Source organism: Pongo pygmaeus, chromosome 12, assembly GCF_028885625.2.
Source record: "Pongo pygmaeus isolate AG05252 chromosome 12, NHGRI_mPonPyg2-v2.0_pri, whole genome shotgun sequence".
Taxonomy (NCBI): Eukaryota; Metazoa; Chordata; class Mammalia; order Primates; family Hominidae; genus Pongo; species Pongo pygmaeus.
Window position 1 is genome coordinate 1,069,135 of NC_072385.2, and position 27,825 is coordinate 1,096,959.

Consider the following 27,825-nt stretch of genomic DNA (forward strand, 5'->3'; position numbering starts at 1 on the left):
CCTGAGGAATCGCCACACTGACTTCCACAATGGTTGAACTAGTTTACAGTCCCACCAACAGTGTAAAAGTGTTCCTATTTCTCCATATCCTCTCCAGCACCTGTTGTTTCCTGACTTTTTAATGATCTTAAATCTTAAATGCAATAACATAAAGTAAAATAAAGCCTAAGTCCCAACAAGGGGAAATTTTCAGAAAGAATCTGAAAACTTCCCGCGTTTTCTTGTTATGTTGTAACGAGTGCTCCTGTAATTCTCCTATTAAGGATTCAGACAATGGTGGTTAATTCATTCTGCTTCTTCTGAGACTAGGAAACAAATTACAGGGTATGTTATATTGCAAGTGTAGATTATGCAGTCTTCATCAACAGAAACAAAACATGATTGGGGGCGGGGATGGAAATATTTAAGTGAATTTTAATTGAAAAGTTTCGTGGTTTTAACATTAAAAGACATGCCTATAAAATAAGAACCCATAAAAGTCTTCACTAAAATGGTAAAGTGCTCATTTCCAAGTGGTAAAATACTGAAACTTTTTCTTTTCATCGTTGATAGTGATTTATTTAACATTTCAATATTTTATCGTTATTACGATTGTCATTATTTTAGACGAATGCACGGAAGTCAAAGGACTTCCAAACGCACGGAAGTCAAAGGCTACCTTCACCCTGGTAGCCTTGCGAATGTCCACTGCTGCGCGTGGGGCTTTCTGGGGATTGTAGTCCATAGGCCTCCTTGCGCATGCGCCATGGTACCAGACGCTAGCTGCGGGCGACATTGTTCGGGATGCTGGGGTGAGTCCAGCGTGGACCGCGCCACTCTCGGAAGCGTAGCCAGGAGTAGGGCTGCAGGATGTGCAGCTGTGACCTGTCCCTGTGGACTGAAGTAGGAGGAGTGGAATAGGGGACTGGTGACCAATGATAAGGCCTCGTGGGTGGGGTAGGCTGGGGAAGTTCAGCGGCCCCTGCCTACCCGGGGTGGGATGGGAAGCGCGTGGGCTCGGTTTGGGGAGCAGCCCTGGGTTTGACAAAACGTGCATCTTCACGTTTCGTGACAGCGACTTGCGCTGTGACACCTTGGGTCGAGGCTTAGGGTCCAGTCTTGGAATGTGCATCTCTGGATGAGGGCAGAGGGGCGCTGGCTCAGAGTTTGGGAGTAATGGCTGGGGCTGTGCCTCCCTGAATGGGATGAGGGATTTGCTTAAGCAGCTTTTCTCTGGAGATAGAGGATGGCTTGGGCTATTCTCGCTCAGTTTGGCGCGGGCGATTCTGACTCAGCACCCCTAGGTTCTTGGATGGGGATTTGTCTTGGGTCTGAACTCTGGATTTTAGCAGCTCTGACTCCATTGGGGCATTTCTGACTTCAGGGCAGAAGTTCCGGCTTCTGGCAATAAAGAAACAACTCAGACTGTAATAACTCAGGAGTTTAATATCACCGCATACATTTTGAAAAGAACGGTCCCAGGCCTGGCGCGGTGCCTCCCTCCTGTAATCCCAGCACTTTGGGTGGATCACGAGGTCAGGAGATCGAGACCATCCTGGCTAATACGGTGAAACCCCGTATCTACTGAAAAAAAAAAAAAATTACAAAAAATTTGCCAGGCATGGTGGCGGGCGCCTGCAGTCCCAGCTACTCCGGAGGCTGAGGTTGGAGAATGGTGTGAACCCGGGAGGCGGAGCTTGCAGTGAGCTGAGATCGCGCCACTGCACTCCAGCCTGGGCAACAGAGCGAGACTCTGTCTCAAAAAAAAAAAAAAGAAAAGAAAAGAAAAGAAAAGAACTTCCCCAAATTATTAACTCCATTCTCACCTCACATGCTGTGAGCCAGGGAGTACGGAATTTGAGTATTATAAAGCACATGAGCAAATGTAAGTGTTAAATTACACTCAACAAATTTGAAATTTGAATGCTCTCTGTATATTTGATAAAGTTAGAGATTTAGTGTTAATTATTTTAGGTGTAATGGCAGCTTTTATTACATTTCTGATCGTGTTTCTGAACAATTGCAGTTCCAGATTCAGCTGCACTTTTCCTCTAGGTCTTCATTCGCTGAAGAGGTTGATATGGGCATCTGGTCTCATTCGTGATGTATTCCTCAGATCAGAGTAGTTATCAGGTTGAGGGATGAGAAAGGCATTTGTGTGAGAGAGCTGTGTGGACTTTGGCAGTTAGGGAAAAAACAAGAGTCCTGAGGTGCCACGTGTCCCTTGTCTTTGCCTCCCCACATTTTCCACCCTGCTGTCTGCCTTGAAAGGCCGCCATTGCCTTCTGGCATTGCTTGTCTTTGGCCAATGGGAAGTCTCAACAGGAAGGTTTGGAGAGAGGAAGAAGTGTGAGTTGGAGGATCTTGTCCCCGAGTTCTCTCTCTGCAGGATTGTCACAGATTAGCTGCCCTTCTAAACAACAGGTAATGGTTTTGGTGGTCCTGGCCACACAGTCCTGTCAGTTCCAGGCTCCAGGGACTGCTCCCTTCCCTTACCTCTTAAAGCCCAGGTAGTATAATGGCACCTCCCTGTCACTTCCCAGGATAGAGAATTATCCACTCTGATTTCCTTACCCCCAGCCAACACCATTGTAAGCCGTCTGTTTATTAAACTCACCTCAAATTTGAATGTGCCATCTGGTTACTGCCATGGCCCATAGTTGAAACAGGCAGGGAGTGTCTGAAGCCAGAAATTCAGGAAACCAAACCCTCAACCATATATGTGTGACTGCATGTGTGGAGATGTGTGCTTGAAAATAAACCTGTCCCATTATTGGCTCTTAAGAGAGAACAGGTACTGGAAGTACAGGGTGAGTTTATGTCTTTGCACGTGCATCTAATGTATAATATCCAAGACAAGTCTATTTGTGCATTTGTTAATATTAAGAAACACTGATTGAGTGCTTGTTAAATGATAAGATCCTTAGCAAGTACAGTGGATAAAAGACTACGGCTTGGTTTTTTTTTTTTGTTTGTTTGTTTGTTTGTTTTAGGATTTGTAGTTTTTTGACAGGGGAAAGGAGGAGTGTTTCCTTGGTAGGTTTTAACTATTTTAAAATGATGTAATTCATGCTGTATTAATGACTTGAACCTTCCTTATTTTGGCCTTTGTTGGAGCCCAAAATAAGAAGTGATTAATGATGTCTCTTAAAGGTAGTAAAAGAGAGAAAAAGAGTCCAAGGATTTACCCTAAAGACATTTCATATTCTATTAACCTGTTTCTATAACCCTGTGAGCTGCAATTCAAAGGGTAGCCAACAGACCAGTGCCAATAAATCATATTGGTCTGTGACCAGATAATTTGAGAACTTGAGTGAAGATGTTTAAAATTTTGTCTTATTGATTAACATAATAATAACAATTGGGCTTTAATTTGCATACCTTCTTAATTTCCTTTTTCCAGTAATTTCTTTTTACTGTATCTTACCAAAATATCAGTCTGTGACAGGCTGAAAGTAACAGTAATAATAATAAAAAAACTAGTCTTTTATCACAGATAGTGTGAGAAGCACTATCTTAGAAGGCAGAAACCTGGTTTTTGGCTTTTATTTTTTAATCTTTGGAGTTTCCACAGTGCTTAAAGTGGCAATTTTATTCAGTAAGTTTCTCCACAAAGGCGAGAGGCAATTGTGTTTACAGGGTTTATCTGATGGAATCCCAATAAAAAATAGACAGAACACTCAAATGGGGTAATTTGAGAAGAGCTTAATAAAGGGACAATCTATAAAGTTGTAGGCAGGCTGTGGTAATCAACAAAGGGTATGGCAATATTTAAGAGCTAGTGATAGCAGGGTAACTTACTGACTTTAGGACTGAAGGGCTAAGGGAGGAGGCAGTCGCTAAAACCTGAAGAAAGATTCATTGGATGACAGCTGCCTGATGGTGGCCATGAACTTTGGTCAATGGATATGGAACATAGCCATTCCACAGCAACCTTTAGGGAAAAACCTGGGGGAATAAATATTCTGACTTCACTCTTGTCCCTTCCCTGGATCTCTTGCTGACTTTCCCCATTGGCTGAACCCAACTGGAATCTAATCGGCAAGGGAATCCACTGATATAAGCAGTACAGGAAGGTGCTTTAGTTTATATGAAGTAGCAAGCTTAGAAGGTCTGTCTATCTACTTTGCTACTTGCTGTCTGAGAGCATGTATAGTTCAGTATACCATGAGCATTTCCAGAGCAGAGGATGTGTCTTATATGTCATAGGTGTGTCATCAATATTTGCAAAAGCAGTGGATAGAATGGCTGCTGGAGAGATAGTTTAGGAAGCCAAGAGTCAAGGTGTAGACGTTTAAAAATTTGCATTATTGATTAACATAATAATAAAAATTGGGATTTAATTTGTATATCTTGGCTAATTGCAAGTTCTTTAGACCACAGGCCTGGCCATAGAAGGTCAAGTCTTGCATGTAAAAGTGGAAATAGCAGAAGGCCCCTGTCATCCTGAGATTTCTCTCTTTTTTTTTCTTTTTTTTTTTTTGAGACAAAGCCTGTCTCTGTTGCACAGGCTGGAGTGCAGTGGTGCAAGCACAGCTCACTGCAGCCTCTGCCTCCCAGGTTCAAGTGATTATCCTGCCTCAGCCTCCTGAGTAGCTGGGACTACAGGTGCCCGCCACCAATCCCAGCTAATTTTGTATTTTTAGTAGAGACAGCATTTCACCATGTTGGCCAGGCTTGTCTCGAACTCCTGGCCTCAAGTGATCTACCTGTCTCAGGTTCCCAAATTGCTGGGGATTACAGGCGTGAGCCACAGTGCCCAGCCCTGAGATTGCTCCCTTATTCAGCAATTCTGGAGCCTTTTTTCCAGCATTATACAGATGTAGATTATGTCAGTTCATTCACAAATCTGAGAAAAGGAAAAGAATGTGCAGGTTTTGACCCAAAAGCTTGAGGAGAGAGATAGGAGTTACACAGTGGTCTCAGATTGAGGGACTGGGGACAAATCTAGGGAAGTCTTGAGGAGGTGGGAGTTCAGTCTGTTCAGAACGAGAAGAGACAATATCTAGGGAGAGAAGGAACTGAGAGAAATTTGTACAGATAAGGAAGGAACCAATGTTCATTTATAACTTGTTGAATCCATGATCTCATGGATTCTTTCTTCTTTGCAGTTCTGCTTTTCCAGAATCCTGCCCTTTCCAAAAGGAAGATGGTATGATTAAGTTCCAGGTAAGTTAAGGGGTTCTTTCTCTTTAAATATACTGTTCATTCTGAGGAACCAGACACTTCTGCTTTCTGAAAGGAGGTCAGCATTTTTTGAATGACTACTATGTATTAGGTACTTCATCTTGCTCATAATGACTTTGTGAGGCAGATGGTTTGACTCCCTTTATAGAAGTGAAGAAACAAACTCACAGATTTCAAGATGTCTACTTTGGTGCTACTCTAAGTGTGGTTCATGTAGCAGTACCAGTCCATGAACTACTTATCACTGCCCCATGAGGGAAAAAGAATCAAGAGTAAGTTCAGAAACTTTTATAGCAATTTGGTGTTGCCGCAGCATCCGAGTGCATGGGCAGCATATACATTGACTATACTCTAAATGTCACTGGTCTCGTTCGATAAGTAACAAGATTTGAATGGGTATCTATTGGTCAGAGTTCAACCAGCAAGGCAGAACCAGTAAGACATATATATTAAGAGATTTATCTTAAGGAATTGACTTATATGATTATGGAGGCTAACTAGGCAAGTCCAAAATCCACATGGCAGTCCCTCAGGAAGGATGGCCAGAACTCTTAGACACAGACTGAAGCCGCTGTCTATGGGTGGAATTTCTCCACCTCTCAGGGAAGCCTCAGCTCTGCTCATAAGACCTTTCAGTTTTTTGAGTCAGACATACTCAGATTAGTTAGAATAATCTCCCTTAAAGTAAACTGATTATGGACTTTAATCACATCTACAAATTATCTTCATAGCAATACCTAGATTAGTGTTTGATTCAATAACTGAGGACTGTAGCTTAGCCAAGTTGTCACATTAAAAACACCATGACAGTGTGGAGGAAGGATTTTCTTTTAATCATGAACAAAATTAATTATGAAAGTACACAAAAAAACAAATGGTATTATGAATCTCCACTTGCAGTACCCATCATGCAGTTTCAATGGTTAACTTTTTGCCAAAGAGATTTGCTTAATCTCTTTTTCATTTTTTTCTTTCCCAGAGTATTTTTAAGAGGCATGTTATTTTACACTGTATTGGTTTTTCTCTGAGCACATCACTTTTTATAGTACTATATTTTATATGCAACTAAAATGAATGAGCTCACACTTTTATCCTTCTGCCTGGAAACCATCTTGCCCAAGTCCAAGATTCATTAGGTAAATTTTCTATCTTCTAAATTACAGCAACAGTTTACCAAATGTTCACCACTACATCCAGGTCACCATTTTTCCAACCTCCTATAACAGTGTCCTCAATGGTTACGGCCTGGACCTAAAGCCGATGCCATGAATATTTGGTAGCACTCTGCTGGTTTTGGTTAGCTTGGGTGTGCCCTCATAGTGAAGACAGAGGAACAAGACAGCAAGTGAACGCGTGAGATCTGTCAAGGCCCAGGTTAGAACTGGCACATTCTCACTTCTGCTTCATTTTGATAGCCAGAGTAAGTTACATTGCCAAGTAAAAACTAAAGGGGTAAGAAAACACACTCTGGTCCTTTAGTGGGATTAGTGAGTATAGAAGAGGATATTTCTAAACAGCAATCTAATTTACCACATTCTCTATGTATTTCAGTATATATTTCCTAAAATATTGACTAATGAGATAATCAATAATTATTTGGTATTATCTAATACCCAGACAATAACCAAATTTCCCTGATTATCTCAAAAATTTTTTAACCCTTGGTTTGTTCAAATGGGATCTTACCAAGGTCTATACTATCATATAGTTGGCTGTTGTGTCTCATAATCTCTTTTAATCTAGAGAAATTTGCCCCTCTACTTTATTCTCTCCTGCTATTGACTTGTTGTAGAAACCAAGTTTGGTGTCCTGTGTTCTTTCCTATGTTTGGAATGCATTTGTTTGCTTCCTTTTCTTATCTTTCAATGTGTTATCTATCCACAGTATTTCTTGTAAGTGGAAGCACCAGATGCTTGAATAGATTCAGGTTCAAGGTTTTACAAGAATACTTCATAGATGGTTATACAAGAATACTTAAGACAGGAAAAGATTTATAGATTTTTGCAAGTGTTTATTCGTTGATAAATTTGGTTTCTTAATATTTTGGGGCTCTCCTTGTATCTGCATCCTATGACAATAGCTGCCTAGGCTTCCTACAAGGCATCCATCCAGCTACAAGGGTGGTGGAGAAATGAGTGTTTTGTTTTCCCAGGCTCTATAGTTGAGGCAGAGAAGGGAGAATGGGGCGTAGGCTGGGTGAACCTCTATCCCTAACCCCTTCTCCCTACATTTGAACACCCCAAGTAGACTTCAGGGTATCTGTGTTTCCTGAATGATTAACTCAAATTCGATTTTATTGCCTCCCACAGAAGAAGGTATACAGTAGTGTTACTGAGAGAGTGATGCTATTAGGACAGCCGTGCTGACTCCCCTAGATTTTGATTTTAATCATTGTCAGATTTGGGTAATTGGACAATTGTTAGGAAAATATTCTTTGTGACGTCCTTTGTAACCGCTTACAACTTTCGTTTGAAAGCTCTGCATTATTTATAGATGCGGAGTCTATTGAGAGAACATATCTGTAAATACTTAACTCTGAGCTGTGTGATATATGCAGCAATAGAAATATTTTACGTAAAAATTGGTTTCTTGATTAGGAGATGGTTATTAATATCAGATTATTCCCCACATCCTTTTATTTTGAGAAATTTCAATTTATCAGGAAAATGAAAGAATAGCATAATGTGTAATATTCACCTAGATTCACCAATTGTTGACAATCACCCACAAACATATGCATAATATACGTATATGCACACATATCTATATTGTATTTTGATGACCCAGTTAGGGATAAATTTCAGGCATTATTATAATTCATCCCTAAATATTTCAGCTTGTATCTCCTAAGAGTAAGAGCATTTTCCTACATTTCCACATTACTGCTAACATACTCAAGAAATTTCACATTGATACCACTATTTTTTAATACCGAGTTGATATCCAAGTGTTCTTAATTATCCTAAAAATCTCCCTTTTCTCTATTGTGTTTTTTGAATCTAGGAGCCAGGCTTTTATTTACCCTGTCTTCTTAGTTCCTTTTAACATGATAAAAATAGATTAATTTGCCATGAAAAAGTGAAAATACCAAATCTTGGTGTGTGATGAGAAATGAAATCATGGAACAGTACTAGACTTGTGTATCGGCACAACACCTTAGTATAGATTTATCTGTGCCTATTTCCTGGGCTGTATTTTATAATTTGATTAATATTGTCCTTTGGGAATCCCTGGTCCAATAGGATTAATGTCCTTGTGAGAGAGCCTCAACAGAGCTTGCTCTCATTCTCTCTCTGCCATGTAAGGACACAGTGAGAGGACAGCTGTCTACAAGCCAAGAGAAGAAACCTGAATGAAACCTATCTTGGTGGTACTTGATCTTAGACTTTCCAAACTCCAGAACAGTAAGAAGTTAGTTTATTTTGTTTAACCTAATCAGACTGTGGTATTTTATTAAGGCAGCCCAAACAGACTAAGACCAGTCATTTGCGTGGATGATTGACGTGGCATGTGGTTGATGTTTTAGGAAAGGGTGACATTCAAGGACATGGCTGTTGTCTTCACCAAGGAAGAGCTTGCTCTATTGGATAAAACCCAGATAAACCTGTACCAAGGTGCGATGCTGGAAAACTTCAGGAACCTCATCTCAGTGGGTGAGTAACTGAGCATCAGACCACTGGACCTGTGTCCTGAAATCGTCATTTCATACCAGATAGAAAACTCCAGTTAGATCACAAAGAGAAACTTTGACCACTGGAAAGAAAACTCCTAAGAGATGCATGTGCAGGTTAGAACCCTGCAGTTAATGAGTTTTTACAGATCAGTGTGAGGATCTGGCCCCTTGTGATGGATTTGTGAGGGAGCTCTCCCCAAATCTCATACCCCTGGCCTGTGGGCATTCAAAGCAGTGAGTAATCACTCCCTCCCCTAATCACACATGTAGGCTCTCATTCTTTCCTCGTATTTCTCAGAATGAGACTTATAAAATTCACACATCACCAAGAGCCTTGATCTATGGGTTGCTTCTGCAGAAAAATCAATGTTTATCCAATGTTTTGGATAAACCAGTGTTAAAGGAACCAAGAGAGAACTTTGGTTTGGTTGGCAGTTACAATAGCCAACACTTACTTGTACGTAGTAAGTGTAATCTAAGTGTTGGCTTATTTGATTACTTTTTGATAAATATCTAACCTCATTTTCATTTCTCAGAGGTTCATATACAGTTATGTGTTACCTAAGTTTAGTTTATGAGATAGAGATATGGTTTGTCTATATCCCTACCCAAGTCTCATCTTGAATTGTAGCTCCCATAATTCCCACATGTTGTAGGAGGGGCCTGGTAGGAGGTAACTGAATCATGGGGCAGGGGTCTTTCTCGTGCTGTTCTTATGAGAGTGACTACGTCTCATGAGATTTGATGGTTTTATAAATTGGTGTTCCACTGCACAGGCTTTCTCTTTGCCTGCCGCCATGTAGGATGTCCCTTTGCTCTTCCTTCACCTTCTGCCATGATTGTGAGGCCTCCACAGCCACATGGAACTATGAGTCAATTAAACCTCTTTCCTTTATAAATTACCCAGTCTTGGGTATGTCTTTATTAGCAACATGAGAATGGACTAATACAGATAGTTACTGTTATTATCCCCCTTTTATGGACGTATTACTCTGTTTTCACACTGCTGATAAAGACATACACGGGACTGGGCAATTTACAAAAGATAGAGATGTATTGGACTTACAGTTCCACATTCCTGGGGAGGCCTCATAGTCATGGTGCAAGGTGAAAGGCACGTCTCATATGGTGGTAGACAAGAGAAGAGAGTTTGTGCAGGGAAACTACCCACCCCCCCTTTTTTGTGTGTGTCTGGCTCTGTAGCCAGGCTGCAGTACAGTGGTGCTACCTTGGCTCACTGCAACCTCCAACTACCAAGTTCAGCAATTCTCCTGCCTTAGCCAACCCAGTATCTGGGAATACAGGCATTCGCCACCATGCCCAGCTAATTTTTGTATGTTTTAGTAGAGACGGGGTTTCACCATGTTGGCCAGGATTGTCTCAATCTCTTGACCTCCTGATCAACCCACTTTGGCCTCCCAAAGTGCTGGGATTACAGGTGTGAGCCACTGCGCCCATTCAGAATCTCCCTTTTAAAAACCATCAGATCTCATGAGACTCATTCATTATCATGAGAATAACACAGGAAAGACCCGCCCCCATAATTCAATCGCCTCCTACCGGGTTCCTCCCATGACACATGGGAATTGTGGGAGTTACAATTCAAGATGAGATTTGAGTGGGGACACAGCCAAACCATATTATCCCACCCCAGCCCCTCCCAAATCTTATGTCCTTACATTTCAAACCAATCGTGCCTCCCAACAGTCCCACAAAGTCTTAACTCATTTCAGCATTAACTCAAAAGTCCACAGTCCAGTGTCTCATCTGAGACAAGCCAAGTCTCTTCCATCTATAAGCCTGTAAAATAAAAAAACAATGTATTTACTTCCTAGATACAGTGCAGGTACAGGCATTGTGTAAATGCAGCTGTTCCAAATGGGAGAACTTGGCCAAAACAAAGGGGCTACAGGCCCCATGCAAGTATGAAATCCAACGGGGCAGTCAAATCTTAAAGCTCGATAGTGATCTCCTTTGACTCCATGTCTTGCATCCTGGTCACGCTGATATAAGAGATAGGTTTCCATGGTCTTGGGCAGCTCCATCCCTGTGGCTCTGCAGAGTATAGTCTCCCTTCCGGCTGCTTTTGTGGGCTGGTGTTGAGTGTTTGTGGCTTTTCCAGGCACACGGTGCAAGCTGTCGGATCTAGCATTCTGTTGTCTGAAGGACAGTGGCCCTCTTCTCGCAGCTCCACTAGGTAGTGCCCTGGTAGGGACTCTGTGTGGGGGCTGTGACATGTGGGAATTATGGGACATGACACGTGGGAATTATGGGAGTTACAATTCAAGAAGAGATTTGGGTGGGGACACAGCCAAACCATATCAACGGATGAAACAACTGAGTCACAGAATTAATAACTTTCCCATGATCACACAGCTTATAAGAATAACTAGGATTTGAGCCCTCCTAATCTTGCCCTAGGTCCTGTGTTTTTAATAAATAACCTCGTGAAACCAAAGTGTAATCTGTAAACACAGGACCTTCTACATAAATCTGCATATCCCTGCAGTTGTTTCTCAAACTGCAGGATAAAACCCTCTTGGTGAGTCCTGAAATCAAATTACTGTGTCATAACTAGCAATTTTTAAAAAGGAAAATAGATTAATAGAACAGAAAACAAAAGAATTTATCAAAGTTCATTGCACATCGTATGTAAGTATCAGCTGATAAAACTTCTGTTTTAGTGAGCAGTCTGTGTTGATGTTCGTGCCTATTCCTACTGAATCACAGTGCTGATTTTATTGTGGGTTACAATCAGAACAATTGGGAAACCACTGCTTAAAGCCCATTTGGGGCTGCTCATGGTCTCCCTTTCCCTGACACTATCTTATAAACTAAAGTCACTTTCAATAAAACAACCCAGAAAGGACCTTAAACCAGAAGCAGTATCCAGTGGGACTTGACCATGATATTCATGCCATTTTGAAACCCATCATAGGGTCCCCAAAATATGATCGTCCTCTTCTGCCTCAGCCCCCGGTTTGTTATATACCACAATCTTGCTTCCCTGGGTGCCAGGCCATTGACAATCCACACTATCTGTTCCCCATTCTCATAGTCATGGCTGTTTGAGATTCTACAATAACTTAAAAGGTCAGAACTTAAGGAAATGGATTATAGGATCTGAATGGTCTCTATCTTTTCATGAAGACAAAGAACCTCGGGTAACATAAAAAGGCTGTCTCTTAAAGCTTGTCTCAGTGGTTTACATATGCATCCCCGCACAATGCCAGGACCATGTTTCACAGTGTTTATCCCTATTTCAATCCCCATTGCCTTTTTATCCCCATCCCCTTAAGGCTCACCATGTACAGTTGTGCAGTTTGTACACAAACATACATGATACTCCTCCATATGACAGTGATGTGAAGGAAGGGAAGCCATCAAGAGATAGAACCTGTTTGTTTCTGAAACCTCTTGTGACCCTTTGTGTCCCTTACTCTGCCCAACATATGAAAAACACTCCATCAATATGTATTATTTCTATACACACATATACTACATAAAATGGGAGCCTTTCGCATACCTTTTGTAGCAAGATTGTTAAAGTCTTTTTATTGACTACTCTTATAGCGGGGAGGTGAATTTCTTCCTTCATAAATTTTTCCTAAGATTTCCTTTTATTCTTTTTTGCTGTGTGGGGGTTGAAAGGTCTTGCCGTTTCGCCCAGGCTGGAATACAGTGGCACAATCTTGGATCACTGCAGCCTCTGCATCACAGGATTAAGCAATCTTCCAACCTCAGATTTCCAAGTAGCTGGGATCATAGGCAAAACCGAGACAATTTTTAATTTTTTTGTAGAGATGCGATCTCACCGTACTGCCCAGCCTGGTCTTAATCTCCTGAACTTGAGTGACCCTCCCACCTCAGCCTCTGAAAGTGTTGCTATGACAAGCATAAGCCACTGCACCTGGCCAAGATTTCTCTTAATTTCCCTACAATACTTGATTTCTAATTGGCAGCTCACAGGTTAGAATTATTGTTGCTCTAACTGTTTCACATGTCAATGGAAGCCAGGGACAACTTCCCACCCCATCATATTTCATTTTCTCAAAACCTCTGGATAGGTGATTCACAAATTCTCTTTCTTCTCATGGGACACGGGATTAAAAAAACATTTTGAATCTTCAGGAAAAGGGGTTAAATTACCTTTCTCAAGAAGTGCTTCATTGCTGGCAGATTTGGAAACAAAGGATCCGGGATTTAAGTGTGAGTCAGGATTATATCATGAACCTTCAAGAACAGTGTTCCCCTCATTTAGAAGATGTTTACCTCTGTGAAGAGTGGGCAGGCATGTCTCTTCAGATTTCTGAAAACAAAAACTATGTAGTAAATGCCATTATCAAAAATCGAGATATCACAGCATGTCAAAGCCTCACACAGGTTCTTACCCCAGAATCTTGGAAGAAAGCCAACATAATGACCGAGCCCCAGAAATCTCAGGGAAGATATAAGGGAATTTACGTGGAAAAGAAATTGTACAGACGTGCTTGGCATGATGACAGCCTCAATTGGACCTCACGTGATCATCATGAGTCCCAAGAATGTAAAGGAGAGGACCCTGGTAGACACCCCAACTGTGGGAAAAACTTCATTATGAAATCAACAGTTGAACAACATGATGCGGCCCATGCTTTGCCACAGCCTTTCACATGTAATAACTGTGGGGTGGCCTTTGCAAATGATACAGATCCTCGTGTCCATCACAGCACTCACCTAGGAGAAAAATCTTATAAATGTGACCAGTATGGAAAGAACTTAAGTCAGAGCCAATATCTTATCATTCATTGTAAAACCCACTCAGAAGAGACTCCCTATGAATTCCACGAATGGCCTACAGGCTGCTAACAGAGCTCAGACTTTCCCAGATGTCAGAAAGTCCCCTCAGGAGACAATCCCTAGAAATGTAAAAAATGTGGCAAGGGCTTCAGGTGCAACTCCTCCCTTCACAACCATCATCGAGTCCACAAAGGGGAGATGCCCTACAAATGCGACTTATGTGGGAAAGCGTTTGGATTTACGTCACTTCTTTTTATTCATCAGGGAGTACACACAGGGAAAAAGCCCAACAAATGGTGAAGAGTGTGGGAAGGGCTTTGAACAGTACTCCAACCTTCTTATCCATCAGAGAGTCCACACTGGAGAGAAGCGCTACATATCCAGTGAGTGTGGCAAGTGTTTTAGTTCAAGCTCCCTTCTTCAAGTCCACTGGAGGTTTCACACAGGGGAGAAACCTTATAGGTGTGATGAGTGTGGAAAGGGCTTCAGCCAAAGTACACAGCTTCACATTCACCAGAGAGTCCACACAGGGGAGAAACCATACAAATGCAATGTTTGTGGAAAGGATTTTGCTTATAGCTCTGTTCTTCACACTCATCAGAGAGTTCACACTGGAGAAAAACCATATAAATGTGAAGTGTGTGGCAAGTGCTTTAGTTACAGTTCATATTTTCACTTCCATCAGAGTGATCACACCAGAGAGAAATTATATAAATGTGATGAGTGTGTAAAGGCTTCAGCCGGAATTCAGATCTTTATGTTCATCTCTGAGTCCACACAGGACAGAGACCCTATAAGTGTAAGGCATGTGGTAAGGGCTTCAGTCGTAATTCACACCTCCTTGCCCAACAGAGAGTGCATATATATGAGATACAGCACACACATTGTGAGCATGGCAAAGACCTTCTGACTCATCAAAGACTACATGAGCAGAGAGAAACATTATAAACGTAGTAAGTCAGGGTTAAATTAGGAAAACAGAAGCCACACTGTATTCCAGATAATAGAAGCTTACTCAGCCTGTGGGAGGGCTGGGGGAGCAAAAGACAGGGACACTGCCATCGACAATGTCAGCCCGCAGCACTGGGGTGTGCCAGGCAAGTATTGTGGATTTCAAGAACTTCTGTATGCTACAATGGCAAAGTAGGTTACTCTTGACAAATGGGTGGTTTGTGGTAGTGTTTGTAGTTAGAGGTAAAATTTCCATTAAAGGGTGTATCCAGGAAAAAAATTCTAATTGGGATGATTATGGTAAGGTCTTCAGTTTAGCCAAAGTCCCTAGATTTTTTTTAGTCCCCAACGGAAAAATACTCTCTGTATGAAGAATATTCAAAAGTGTGCTCGGAAATGAAACCAATGCTCTTACTATGAAAGAATATTAGTACTCAGGTTTTCTATGAGATTCTCTGCACAGGCAAGAAGCTCTGCAGAAGTGACATTTGAAGGATGCGGCAAAGGCAGTGCTGTATTAATCACACTGGTTCCATTTCCTTGCAAATAAGAAGATTCTATTCCTCAGTAACTCTTGCAGTTAAGAGTGTGCCCATGTTTGAGTTCTAGCCAATGGAGTGTGAGCAAAAGTGATACAAGCCACTTTCAGGTCTAGCCTTTATAAACATCCTCAGGCTTCTCTATCCCTGCCAAGGTGACCTTGGAAGCTGCTTATTCCAGACTGGGTCGATAGAAGGTCGCTATCTGATCTGTGTTGGCTTTCTTTTTAGAGTAAGAAATAAAAATTCATTGTGTCTCACCACTGAGATTTTTAGTGATTTATTTGTTACTGCAGCATTGCCTAGGCCATCCTGACTAGCATGGAGGGATTTTATAGCAATATGTTTCATTGTCATTGGAGTCCACATACAGAAGCAACATTGTAATTCAGAGTTCAAAGCTTTTAAGTCTTTAAGGCTTGATGTGGCAGTACAACCATCTAAAATGGTATGGATGGGACTTCTCCAGTGATAACCTTCATTCTTTGGTGTGTACACCAAAAAGAAATGTTCAAGATGATATAGCTGTGGTAAAACTTTACTGAAAAGTACAACCCACAGACGTAAGAAATCTCATACAATAGAGAAACTCTGTAGGGTGGGAGCTGAATAAATTTGTCAGCTCACACATTAAGTGCGATTAAAAATTAACTAGAATAGGTGTTCTGTGGTTAGTCTTAATAAAATTAATTGAATAAAGCTAACATTTACTAAAGTGAGCAATAACATGTAAAAAACCAACAGTGTTCATTTCAGACTGATGCAGTCTTCTTCTCAGCAGACTTGTATAATAATGGGTTTTTAAAGGGTGCTCTTTCTGTCAGTTTCCTCCCAAAATTGTCATTTAATTGGGGATAACAGATGAATTCGAGAGGCGATCTCTTTGCTCTTTTTTTTTTTTTTTTTGGAAACAGGGTATTGCTCTGTCACCCAGGTGGCTGGAGTGCAGTGGCCTGATCATGGCTCACTGCTGAAGCCTTGAACTCCTGGGCTCAAGTGATCCTCCTGCCTCAGCCTCCTGAGTAGCTGGGAGTACAGGCATATACCACCATGTTCAGCTAATGTTTTCTTTAAAAAATTTACTTGTAGAGATGGGGTCTTGCTTTATTTCCCAGGTTAGTCTCATTCTTGTTTCAAGTGATCTTCCTACCTCAGCTTCCCAAAGTGCAGGGATTACAAGTGTGGGCTACTGCACTCAGCCCACAATGTCTTTTATTTTTTCTTCAAAAACAATATCCTTTTTTGTTTTAATTGACTTATAGGTTTCTTCATTTGGATCATGGTTTATTCCTAGTTTTTCCTTCATTACATTTTCCTGCCAGTTATAGTTTGTAAATAGAATAGCCAGTCAAGTGCAAATAAAACCAACCCTGAAGTGTCATTTTCTTACTGATCAGGTGGATAAGAGTGAAGTATTTTAAAAATTCTATGTCAGTAGAAATGAGGAAATGAGTGTTCTTACATAAGTTGGTGGGGAAAAAAACAGGTACAAAGTTGCTGGAGAGGATCTTGTCTATATATATCAGATGTACAATTTGCATTGTCTTTGAGCCAATGATCCTCCTCAGAATGTATTTTTAGGATGTAATTACATGAGTGGAAAAATATGGTTTCAGAAAGAAATATATTCTAAGAATTTTGCAATGAGAAGACCGTAAACAACCTGAAGCTTCATGTGTAAGAATTAAGTAAATTAAGGCATCCCATATAATGGAATAACATGGCTCCATCAACAATGATCTAGATCTATAAACATGTCCACATATTATTGTCCATGTCCACTACATACTCCAGTCTTCCTACGCAGACAGTAGGTTAGAGAAAAAATCTGGGACACACATTATCCCAGGAAGCTTTTGGGGTTTACAATGGGTGCTACATTCCCTCATGACAGACTCAGCCCTCAGCCTTGGTGGAGGTGTCCCAGGCAATCCTCCAGTTTGGTCAGGAGCAGCCCTTGCATATCACATTAAGGTTTTTAAATATATGATGCTAACAGGATTGTCTCCCTACTTCATAACATTGTTTGCTTTTCCTCTTGTAACAAAGTAGCATGGAAAAAGCAGAAATTAGTCTAGCACCCAATCAGTGGGAGCCAATCTCATTTACAAATGTAGATGCAGAGATCCTAAATAAATATGAGCATGTCAAATCCAATGATTTGATAAAAGCATAACAGACTCTGCTCATGTATAATTTATCCTAAATATGCTTATCAGCTTCCGCCTCATAACACACACAAGAACTGAGTAGCTCTAAATACAAATTTATTTAGCTCATGATGTGTGAGCTGGCAAGTTCAGTTGGCCTTAGCTGGGCAGTTCTGGTGTGGGACATGCTAGATTATCTTAACTGGGCTTTGTGCATGTGTCTGCATTCAGCTGATGGCTCATCTGGGCCTGGCTGTTTTATGATGGTCATAGATGAGACAATGAAGTTCTCTCTGTCATCATGGTCTCTCATCCTCCAGAAGACCAATCTAGGGTTGGTCCCATAGTGTCAGGGTTTCAAGAGCAAAAACTGTGATCTCTTAAGGCCTCATCAGAGAACAGGCTCAATGATACTTCCACCGCATTCTAAAGATTAAAGCAAGTCACAACACTGGCCTAGATTCATGCGGTGGGATTAAGACAAGATAAAAAATGTTGAGACATAATCATTGGAAGGAAAACGAAGGTACTATTTTTATGTTAGAGAATAATGTTATTTACTTACAAAATTCAAATTCGCCTGTAAACTGTGACCAGTTTAAGTCTGTTTTAAAATTATCAGGTCAAAACATTGGTTTCACACAAAATTGGCACATGAAAATTCATAGCATCACTATGTAAGTGTCTTTTATAAAATGTAGCCAAAATGTTTCCTTCACAATAACAATTGTGTGCAAAGACCAGAATTGTCCAAAGGTAATTCTGGGAGTTCCCTTTGGGATGCCTAGGTGAGGAACTATCTGGAGCCTCAGACTCCCACATTCTTCAGTGGGAAGGGCTTTACATGAGCTCAACTTCCCAGCGGCTTTCTCTTTCTGATGGGAGGTGTTAGGACCTGGCTTTCTCATGCAAGTTCTGTGAAGCTCTGACAACTAAAGCCAGATTGTCTGTTTTAGTCAATATGTCAGATCAGTTAGTCATTTGATCTGACAACTAAAGCCAGATTGTCTGCTTTAATTAAGTAGTCCAGATTACCTTCATAGTCAATTAGTTCCCCCACCAACATGGATGCCTTCACAATTGCTCTTTAAGAAGGATAAAAGCATAGGGGTAAGGTGTGGTCTATCTCCTGCTTCACCCAGGCCCTGGTGCTTCTTCAAGTGGTGAGAGAAATTGTGGTCCTGTGCGTTCTCTTCCAGACCCTTAGCTTGTGTGTTTTCCCTATAAAACTTCGTCCTAATCCCAGCACTTTGGGAGGCCGAGGTGGGTGAATCACGAGATCAGGAGGATGAGACCAGCCTGGCCAACATAGTGAAACTCCGTCTCTACTAAAAATACAAAAAATTAGCTGGGCATAGTGGCAGGCACCTGTAATCCCAGATACTCAGGAGGCTGAGGCTTGAACTCAGGAGGTGGAGGTTGCAATGAGCTGAGATCGCACCACTGCACTCCAGCCCAGGCGACAGTGAGAGACTCTGTCTCAAAAAAAAAAGAAGTCCCTTATGTGTGATGATAAAATTTGATGAAGAGCAACATTTGTGGACTTACACTACCAGAGATCAGCATTTATTATAAATTTTCTATAATTAATACAGTGTAGTTTTAGCTCAGGAGAGAAAAAATAGATCAATGGAAAAGAATAGGGAGTCCAAAAAGAGATCCACATGTATAGAGTGAGTCAGTTTATAAGCCTTGAAATATGTTGGAGAAATAATAGTCATTTTAATAACTGATGCTGGGTTCACTGGCTATTTAACACTAGTTCTTCATAAAATTGCAGGTAATAAATAAAAATAACATGCAGCTGGAAGACTGGGATCAGTGGCTGTGCCTCCACTAGACTGCCCATAGAAGCACATAGTAACAGCTACCAAAGGTGTCTGATCTGTCTTGTCATTTTTTTAACTCATTTTGTTCAGGTGTAATTTACATAAAGTGCAGATTTTAACGACATTTGTTTTAAAAATGTACATATCCTTGTGAATAATGCCCATTCAACAGTTTAAACATTTTCTTTACCCCAAAAATTTCCCTTGTGCCCTTTTCCCTTCGTTTCTTTCCAAAAAAGGATATAATCACTGTTTTGGTTTCTATCACCATATGTTGGTTTTGCCTATTCTTGAACTCTATATAAATTAAGTCATACTGTAATATACTTTTGTATTTGGCTTTTTTTCATTCAACATGGTTTTCTAAATTAGTAATTTATAATAAAGCATATTGCATATTTTATTATTGTTTATGAATTGTGTTCTAAAAACATTCTATGTTAGTAAAATTTATAGTAAACTTGTATAATGTACATACTTTTCTTTCTGGAGAGCCATTTATTAAACATTTATTAGCATACCACTAACAGAGGAGATGTAACCCAGGAATTGGCCTTTTTCTTCTGAAGTCAACTGGCTTTGAATTAGAATGTAGCATTAGTTATTATTCCTCATTCTCCACTCATTCTCTGTATCTACTTCCCTTATTTTTTTCTTTTATTTTTCTGCAGACACTATGGTTACTTAAGTGTCTACTTCTCTTTTTCTGCATGTCTTTGAGTGGAGACACTGGTCACCTTTGTTCCCCACTGTCTTTTCAAAGATGCATTTTAGGGAACAAAAATATAGCGTCTCCCTCTAGAGCAGTAGATTTGTTTATTGCCCACTCTAGTGAAGACAGTGTCTCCCTCTAGGGTGAAGGGCAGTGGTTTTGTTCCCATGGGCTATCATAAAAGATTCAGGTTTCCTAAGCTTAGGGTTCTATTCCTACAACGCAGCCCGCTAGGCCTGCAGCACCTGGCCTTCCATGTCACTCTATGGGATTAGAATGCCAAAAATCATTGCAAAGAATGACACTCTGGCTACTGCTGTGGTTGTGACTAATAAAGTCCTTTGTCTCAGAGCCAGGAGTCTCTTGTCTTGTGCCAGCATCTGTGAGACTGTCAGGCTAACTTTTGAGCTCATAAATTGGTTACTTTCAGATCCTTGGTTTTTGATGGAAATAAATGTCTCTTAATCTTAGATGCAAACTAGAGCTACCTGGAATGCTTTCAGCTTTTTACAATTTTTTACTGGTGAAATATATATAACATGAAATTTACCATCTTCACCATTTTTAAGTGTGTAGCTTAGTAGTGTTGAGTACATTTACATTGTTGTAAGACCAGTCTCCAAAACTCATTTTATCTTGCAAAACTAAAACTCTATCCCATTCAAGAGCAACCCTCAATTTTCCCCTGCTCCCAGCCACTGGCAACCACTATACTTTGTGTCTCTATGCATTTGACTTCTCTGAGTCACATAAATGGAATCATACAGTATTTGACTTTTTTTTTTTTTGAAATGGAGTCTCGCTCTGTCGCCCAGGCTAGAGTGCAGTGGTTCCATCTTGGCTCACTACAAGCTCCGCCTCCAGGGTTCACGCACGCCATCTTCCTGCTTCAGCCTCCTGAGTATCTGGGACTACAGGCACATTCCACCACGCCCGGCTAATTTTTTGTATTTCTAGTAGAGATGGGGTTTCCCCATGTTAGTCAGGATGGTCTCGATCTCCTGACCTTGTGATCCACCCACCTCGGCCCCCAAAAGTGCTGGGATTTTACAGGCGTGAGACACCACACCCGGCCCAGTATTTGCCTTTTTGTTACTGGCTTATTTAACTTACCATAATGTCCTTAAGGTTAATTTGTGTTGTAGAATATGTCAGAATTTTCTTCCTTTGTACACTTGGGTTTCTTCCACTTTTTGGGTACTGTGAATAATGCTGTTATGAACATAGGAGTACAAATATCTCTTCAGGACCTTGCTTTCAATTCTTTTGAACACATACCTCAAAGTGGAATTACTGGATCATATGATAATTGTATTTTCAATTTTTTCAGGATCTGCCATTCTGTTTTCGATAGAAGCTGCCACCATTTAACATAAGGATTTTAACTTCATTTATATTATTATGCTTGTCATCTTCTTTTTATGTTCAGAGTAATCAGGAAATTACCAGTTTGCCCATTCTCACGTTGGTGAACATCTGTTTCCAGGTTTTGGAAATTTTGAATTAAGCTACTAAGAATATACTTGTATTCGCGTTTTTGCAGACATATGCTTTGATTTCTCTTGGATAAATACCTAAGAGTTGAATTGCTGTCACAGGCTAAGTGTAGGTTATTTTTATGAAGAATTGCCTGTCCTTGTCAATTAACATAAAGAATGAGGTACTTTACTGTTCACTTAAATTCTTTATGTGGTTGGGCTGTGTGGGGCGGCACATACCTGTAACATACCTGTAGTCCCAACTACTGGGGAGGCAGAAGGATGACTTGAGGGCAGGAGTTTGAGGCTATTGGGTGCTACAATCATGCCTGTGAATAGCCACTGCACTCTAGCCTGGGCAACTTAGTTAAAAAATTATGTGGTTAAAATTTCAATATGTTTGTAAAATTTTTGTATAATGATTTTGTAAAAGAAAACTTTCCCATACTCCCAGACACTAATTATTTTCAAAACATGAAGAATATGTTTTAAACGGTGTCAGGCACAAGTCTAATTTTAATTTTTTCCATTTGGATAGTCAAGGCTTTCAACATTTATTGACGAGTCCCTTTTTTATTTACTGATCTTAAAGGTCACATTTATACTACACTAGGTATATCCATTCCCAGAGTCTCCTATCTTCCATGTTTATTACTGAAATCTCTGACCTTTTTTTTCTTTTTTTTGAGATAGAGTCTTGCTCTGTCACCAGGCTGGAATGCAGTGGCACGATCTTGGCTCACTGCAACTTCCGCTTCCTGGGTTCAAGTGATTCTCCTTCCTCAGCTTCCTGAGTAGCTGGCATTACAGGCGCCCACCATCATGCCCAGCTAATTTTTGTATTTTTAGTAGAGAGGAGGTTTCATCATGTTGGCCAAGATGTTCTCCTGACCTCATGATCCACCCACCTCGGCATTCCAAAGTGTTGGTATTACAGGCATGAGCCACCATAACCAGCCCATTTTTGTTTATTCTCAAACCACTATCTCACATCTTTAAGAATTATACTTTTGGTACAAGGCAAGTAAGAGTGAATATGCTAAGTGTCTGTTTAACTTTACCATTTCTAAAAATGACTATACCACTTTATACTTCCATTAGCAATCAATGCAAGATCACTTGTTCTATATGCTAACCAACACTTGGGATTTTTAGCCATTGGGATTATTTGTAGTGTTATCTCACTGTTGTATAATTAGCATTTCTCTGATAAGTAATGATGTGGTTATCAGTCATTTTATCATGTGCTGATTGGTCATTTTATATCTTCTTTGGAAAAGAACTTTTGAAAGTTTTGCTGCTTTTTGTTGGTTTGTTTCCTTATTGTTGGGTTGTAAGATTTCTTAATATAGCCTAGATACCAATTCTTTCTCAGATATATACATTATGAATATTTTTCCTAGTCTTGGGTTGCCTCTTCATTTTGTTAATGATGTCTTTAAGAGAGGAAGTCAATTTGATGAAGTTCTGGTTTATCTTTTTAAATTAGATTTTGTGCTTTATTTTGCCTACCTATGAAATCTTTTTTTGCCTATCGCAAGGTTTTGAAAATTTTCTCTTATATTTTCTTGTATAATATTTGTAGTTTTAGCTTTTCATTTAGGTCTGTTACCTATTTTGAGTTCTTTTTGTGTATGATGTGAGGTAAGTGTTGAGGTTCATAATTTTCGAATAGATATCCAGGTGTTCTGTGCTATTGTTTGAAACAACTGTCCTCCATCGTATTATTTTTGTGGCTGCACCGAAAATAAACTGATCATATGTACTTGGCTCTATTTTCTGGAATCACTTCTGTTCCACTGATTTATGTAAATATTATTAAGCTATTGCTATGTTTTGACTACTGGAGCTTTAGAATAAGTTTTGAAATCTGATACTGTTATTCCTCTAATGATGTTCTTCCTTTTCAAAACAATTTTGACTATTCTAGTTTTTTTAGTTGGCTGTTTTTGGCATTTCTATGTAAATCTTAATATTAGTTTCTGCAAAAACCTGCTGTAAATTTGATTGATATTGTGTTGACTTTATAGATCAGTTTTGAATTCTGGTTCTGGGTAAGATGGAGTAAGCCAGTGGCTGGGAAATTCTGGCCTAATGGCTAAATATGGTGTACTGACTGTTTTTATATACCCCCATGAAGTAATAATGGCTTTTGCATTTTTTATTGAGACAGAGTCTCACTCCATCACCCAGGCTGGAGTGTAGTGGCATGATCTTGGCTCACTGCAGCATCAACCTCCTGGGATCAAAAAATCCTCTTATCTTAACTTCCTGAGTAGCTGGGACTATAAGCATGCACCACCATGTCCAGCTAATTTTTTGCATTTTTGTAGCGATGGGGTTTTACCATGTTGCTTAGGCTGGTCTCAAACTCCTGAGCTCAAGCATTCTGCCCTCCTCAGCCTGCCAAAGTGCTGGGATTCCAGGTGTGAGCTACCACACCCAGCCTACATTTTTAAATAGTCAAAAAAATCAAAAGAAGAATATTTTATGACATATGATAAGTATATAAAATTCAAATTTCAGCATTCATAAATTTTGGTTGAAACAGTCATGCTTATTTGTTTGCATATTGTCTGTGGCTATTTTCATGTTATATTGGTACAGTTGTGTACTTATGATATAGACAATATATAATGCTCTCATCACTTCATACTGCTACTCAGTGTAGCATAAATCACAGTAACACAGTTATTACAAATTATCAGATTTTTGAGTGCCATATGTATCACTCTACTATGATATTTTATTTATTTTGCATATCCATCATGTCAAAACAAGAAGAGAAAATCAAATTTTGAATGTTATGCTTTTAAGGTATAGTAAAGTGTAGATTATTTTGTTATAGAATCAGATGGCTGACTTTTGTGTTTGTTATGCAATGACAGCTGCACAAGAAGAAAAATTTTATAACATTAATACTGCCAGATTAAAACCTTATCCCAATATTTCCAAATCACAGATAATTATGACCATAAATAAAAAATTTAAAATGGAATATCTTATGAAAGCAGAATTACTTTTATAAAATAACAAATGAAAATGAGGCTATAACCAAAGTAAATTTTAGAGTGGCTAATCTGTTAAGCAAGAAAAGTTATTTACTGATGATGAGTTAGTTGAATCATATTTTGCAGCAGCTGAATAAATGTATCATATAAATTTGTCTAAGACTATAAGCCTTTTGACAAGGATAATTTCTGAAAAAGTTGAGAACATTGGGAGCAGCACTGATAGTCACTTTAAAAAGAAGATCATAAAAAATTCCCAATTATTGTTGCCAGTGGTGAAAATTTATCAGCCATAAGTGAACACAAAACAAAACAAAAATGAAAGACAAAATTAGAAGAAAATTAAAATGAGAAAAACAGAGGATCAACACATTTCTATTGCCACTTTGTATTTACCTCTGGGAGCCAAGAGAATGCAACTGGGCTTAAGACCATCACTGAGGTGTACTTTTCTGGTGACAAACATCACCTGGATTTGTTACATCAATCTATTTGGCATCTCTGTGGGACCCCCAAAACTGTTAACAAAATAATTTTCAAAAAATAAAATCATAACTCTTACACAGGTATGAAAAGACCACCTAGGGAGTGATAGACTATTTGCAAATCATATATGTGTAAAAGTCTTGTATAGAGAACATATAAAGAACTCTCAAAACTCAATAAGAAAACAATTCAATTTTTTAAGCTAAAAGATTTAAACAAACACTTCACTGAAAAAGATATACGTATGACAAAGGGGCACATGCAAAGATCATCAACATCATTAGTCATTAGGGAAATATAAATCAAGACCACAATGAAATATCACTACACATCTATTAGAACAGCTAAAATTAAAAATAGCAACAATGTCAAACTCTGGCAAGGATGTAAAGAGACTGGAAGTCTCATAAGTTTCTGTTGGGAATGCAAAGTAGTAGAGTCACTCCAGAAAACAGTTTAGAGTTCCTTAAAAAATTAAACATATCCTTACCATACCACCCCATAACTTCAATCCTGGACATGTACTCCAGAGAAATGAAAGTTTACATACACAAACAAATGTACACAAACCTGTACATGAATGTTCATAGTAGCTTTATTCATAATGGCAAAAAACTGGAAACAACCAAAATGTTCCCTAATAGGTAAATGTTAAACAAATCGTGGTACATCCGTACCGTGGAATACTACTCAGCAATAAAAATGAATGGACTACTGATACACACGCAACTTAGAGGGATCTTAAGATAATTATGCTAAGTGAAAAATGTGAATCTATTTTATGGTTCTAGTTGTATAACACTCTTGAAATGACCAAATTATAGAGATAGAAAGCAGATTAGTTGTTTCTAGATATCAGGAATGGTGGAAGGGTGGAGACTGGGTGTGACTATCAAGATGTAGCAAGAAGGAGGGCTTTGCAGTGATGAAATAGTTATTTATCTTGATTGTGGTAGTAGCTATATCAGTCTACAAGTGATAACATACAACTACACATATTCATGGTATCAATATAATTCCCTGGTTTTGATGTTGTATTTTAATTAAGGACAGTATAATCATTGGGTGAAACTGGGTGAAGGGTACGTGGGACCTCTTTCTACTATCTTTTCAATTTCATATGAATCTGTGATTATTTAAAAAAAAAGTTAAAAAAATAATTGGATGGTTAGGATCTCTATAGAGGATTTTATTTATTTATGCCAGATTTACAAGCAATACAGGGTCAGGGATTGAGTTGACTTGGATTTGGATTTGAATACCTGCCAGGTTGGACCTACTTCCCATTCAACTTTACTCCTAGGATGCAGCCCTTTGGTGTTCCATACACAAAACCCAAGTGTTTTTTTTTTTTTTTTGAGACGGAGTCTCCCTCTGTAGCCCAGTCTGGAGTGCAGTAGTACGATCTCAGCTCACTGCAACCTCTGCTTCCCGGGTTCAAGTGATTCTCCTGCCTCAGTCTCCTGAGTTACTGGGAATACAGGTGTGTGCAAAGACAAACGGCTAATTTTTGTATTTTTAGTAGAGACAGGGTTTCACCGTGTTAGCCAGCATGGTCTCAATCTTCTGACCTCGTGATCTGCCCAACTTGGCCTCCCAAAGTTCTGGGATTACAGGCTTGAGCCACCGTGCCCCAAGTGATTTTTTAAACCATGGTTATCCACCCCATCTTTGGCAGGTCCTAGAATGCAACTATCAGCTTCTCAGGTTTCTACCTTAAGGAATTGGCAAATTCCACCTCAAACTTTTTTTGAGATAAAAGTGGTCTCAAATACCTAGCTTACCTTAATGGATTTTTTGCAGAGACATGGTCTCACAGTATTGCCCAGGCTGGTCTCAAACTCCTTGGCTCAAGCAATCCTCCCACCTCAGCCTCCCAAAGTGCTGGAGATTACGGGTATGAGCCATTGTACTCAGTCTAGAATCTGATTTGTTATGATGGTTTCCATATTTTAATCTGTCTCTTTTTGCATATTTGCTGTTATTTATTTTTGTCTTTCTCTTCAGAGGGAAACTTGCTGAGGATTTGTGTTGACTTTAGTTGAAGAGAATATGGTTTCTGTTTCCAATATTTCCAGTCCATTCTATGAAGTATTGCAAAAACCAATAACTTGTATTTAATGTAGACTTTACATCAAATTTCTACTTTACAGAACATTTAAAAGAGCAGAGGAGAAAATATGGGGATGCCTATAGACAAATCCAGAATTTAGACACCTAATTTGAAATTTTTGTTTCCCCAACAGTTCAAGGAAATAAAAAATGGTGGTGGTGGTGCTGTGTGTGGGAGGGTCGGGGTGGAGGCATAATTTTAGAGTAAATGAATTCCTGGTGAGATAAAAATCAAATACAATGGATCAAAATATTCGGATAATGACTGGAATAAACCAGCTGTAAAAGAATTTCTTCCCCAAAAAAACAGGATTCAAATTGGGATGCATATTAGATAATACTAAGAATTGCTAATTTTATTTCATAAGGTAACGATTTCATGGTTATGTTAAAACATCATTATTTTTAAGTGATACAGGTAGTATTGGGAAGGGACAAGGCCAGGGATCTGCTTTAAAATATTTCAGTAACAAAATTCAATAGTCATAGATATTGCCTGTTTGGCAAAATATTGGGAAGTGTTGAAATTAGGGTAGGCGCATTTGGTGTTTCATGTTATCATTATCTTTTTTTTCTTTTTCTTTTTTGTTTTTGAGATGGAGTCTCCTCTGTCGCCCAGGCTGAAGTGCAGTGGCGCAATCTCAGCTCACTGCAAGCTCTGCCTTTTTGTGTTAATATCGAAAGTTTCGTTAAAAAACTTTTTTCCTGCCCAGAAGGAAAGTGGTAAGTACATACTTCCTGTAGGTTGACTTGTTATAGTTATCTGGATTCCGTCTCCCATCTCAACCTACCCATCTCTTCCTGAATAACAATAAATTCACATGGCTTAAACAGATTTGTAGAAAAGATACGTTCATGTTAAATATATGAGGTCAACTGGCAACAGAGGAATAGCCAATTCCAAGCCTGATTTGAACGCGAAAAATTTCAAGACAGGAG

General features: G+C 39.5%; 1 protein-coding gene across 22 annotated transcripts in view; it reads left to right on the forward strand.

Annotated features, from left to right (window-relative positions):
• The first annotated feature begins 734 nt into the window (after positions 1–734).
• Positions 735–27,825, forward strand: part of LOC129026049 (zinc finger protein 806-like) — a 36,261-nt gene continuing 9,170 nt past the window's right edge. For 3 of the 22 annotated variants that reach the window (XR_010122987.1, XR_010122988.1, XR_010122989.1), the window contains exons 1-5: positions 740–791; positions 5,091–5,148; positions 8,693–8,819; positions 26,136–26,257; positions 27,483–27,609. Coding sequence is in view for 6 of the 22 variants with exons in the window: in XM_063648459.1 (XP_063504529.1) it covers positions 784–791; positions 5,091–5,148; positions 8,693–8,819; positions 13,883–14,349 (660 nt within the window). In the remaining 16 variants the exon portion in view is untranslated. The other 19 variants (XR_010122990.1, XM_063648463.1, XR_010122994.1 and 16 more) reach the window with 17 other exon arrangements.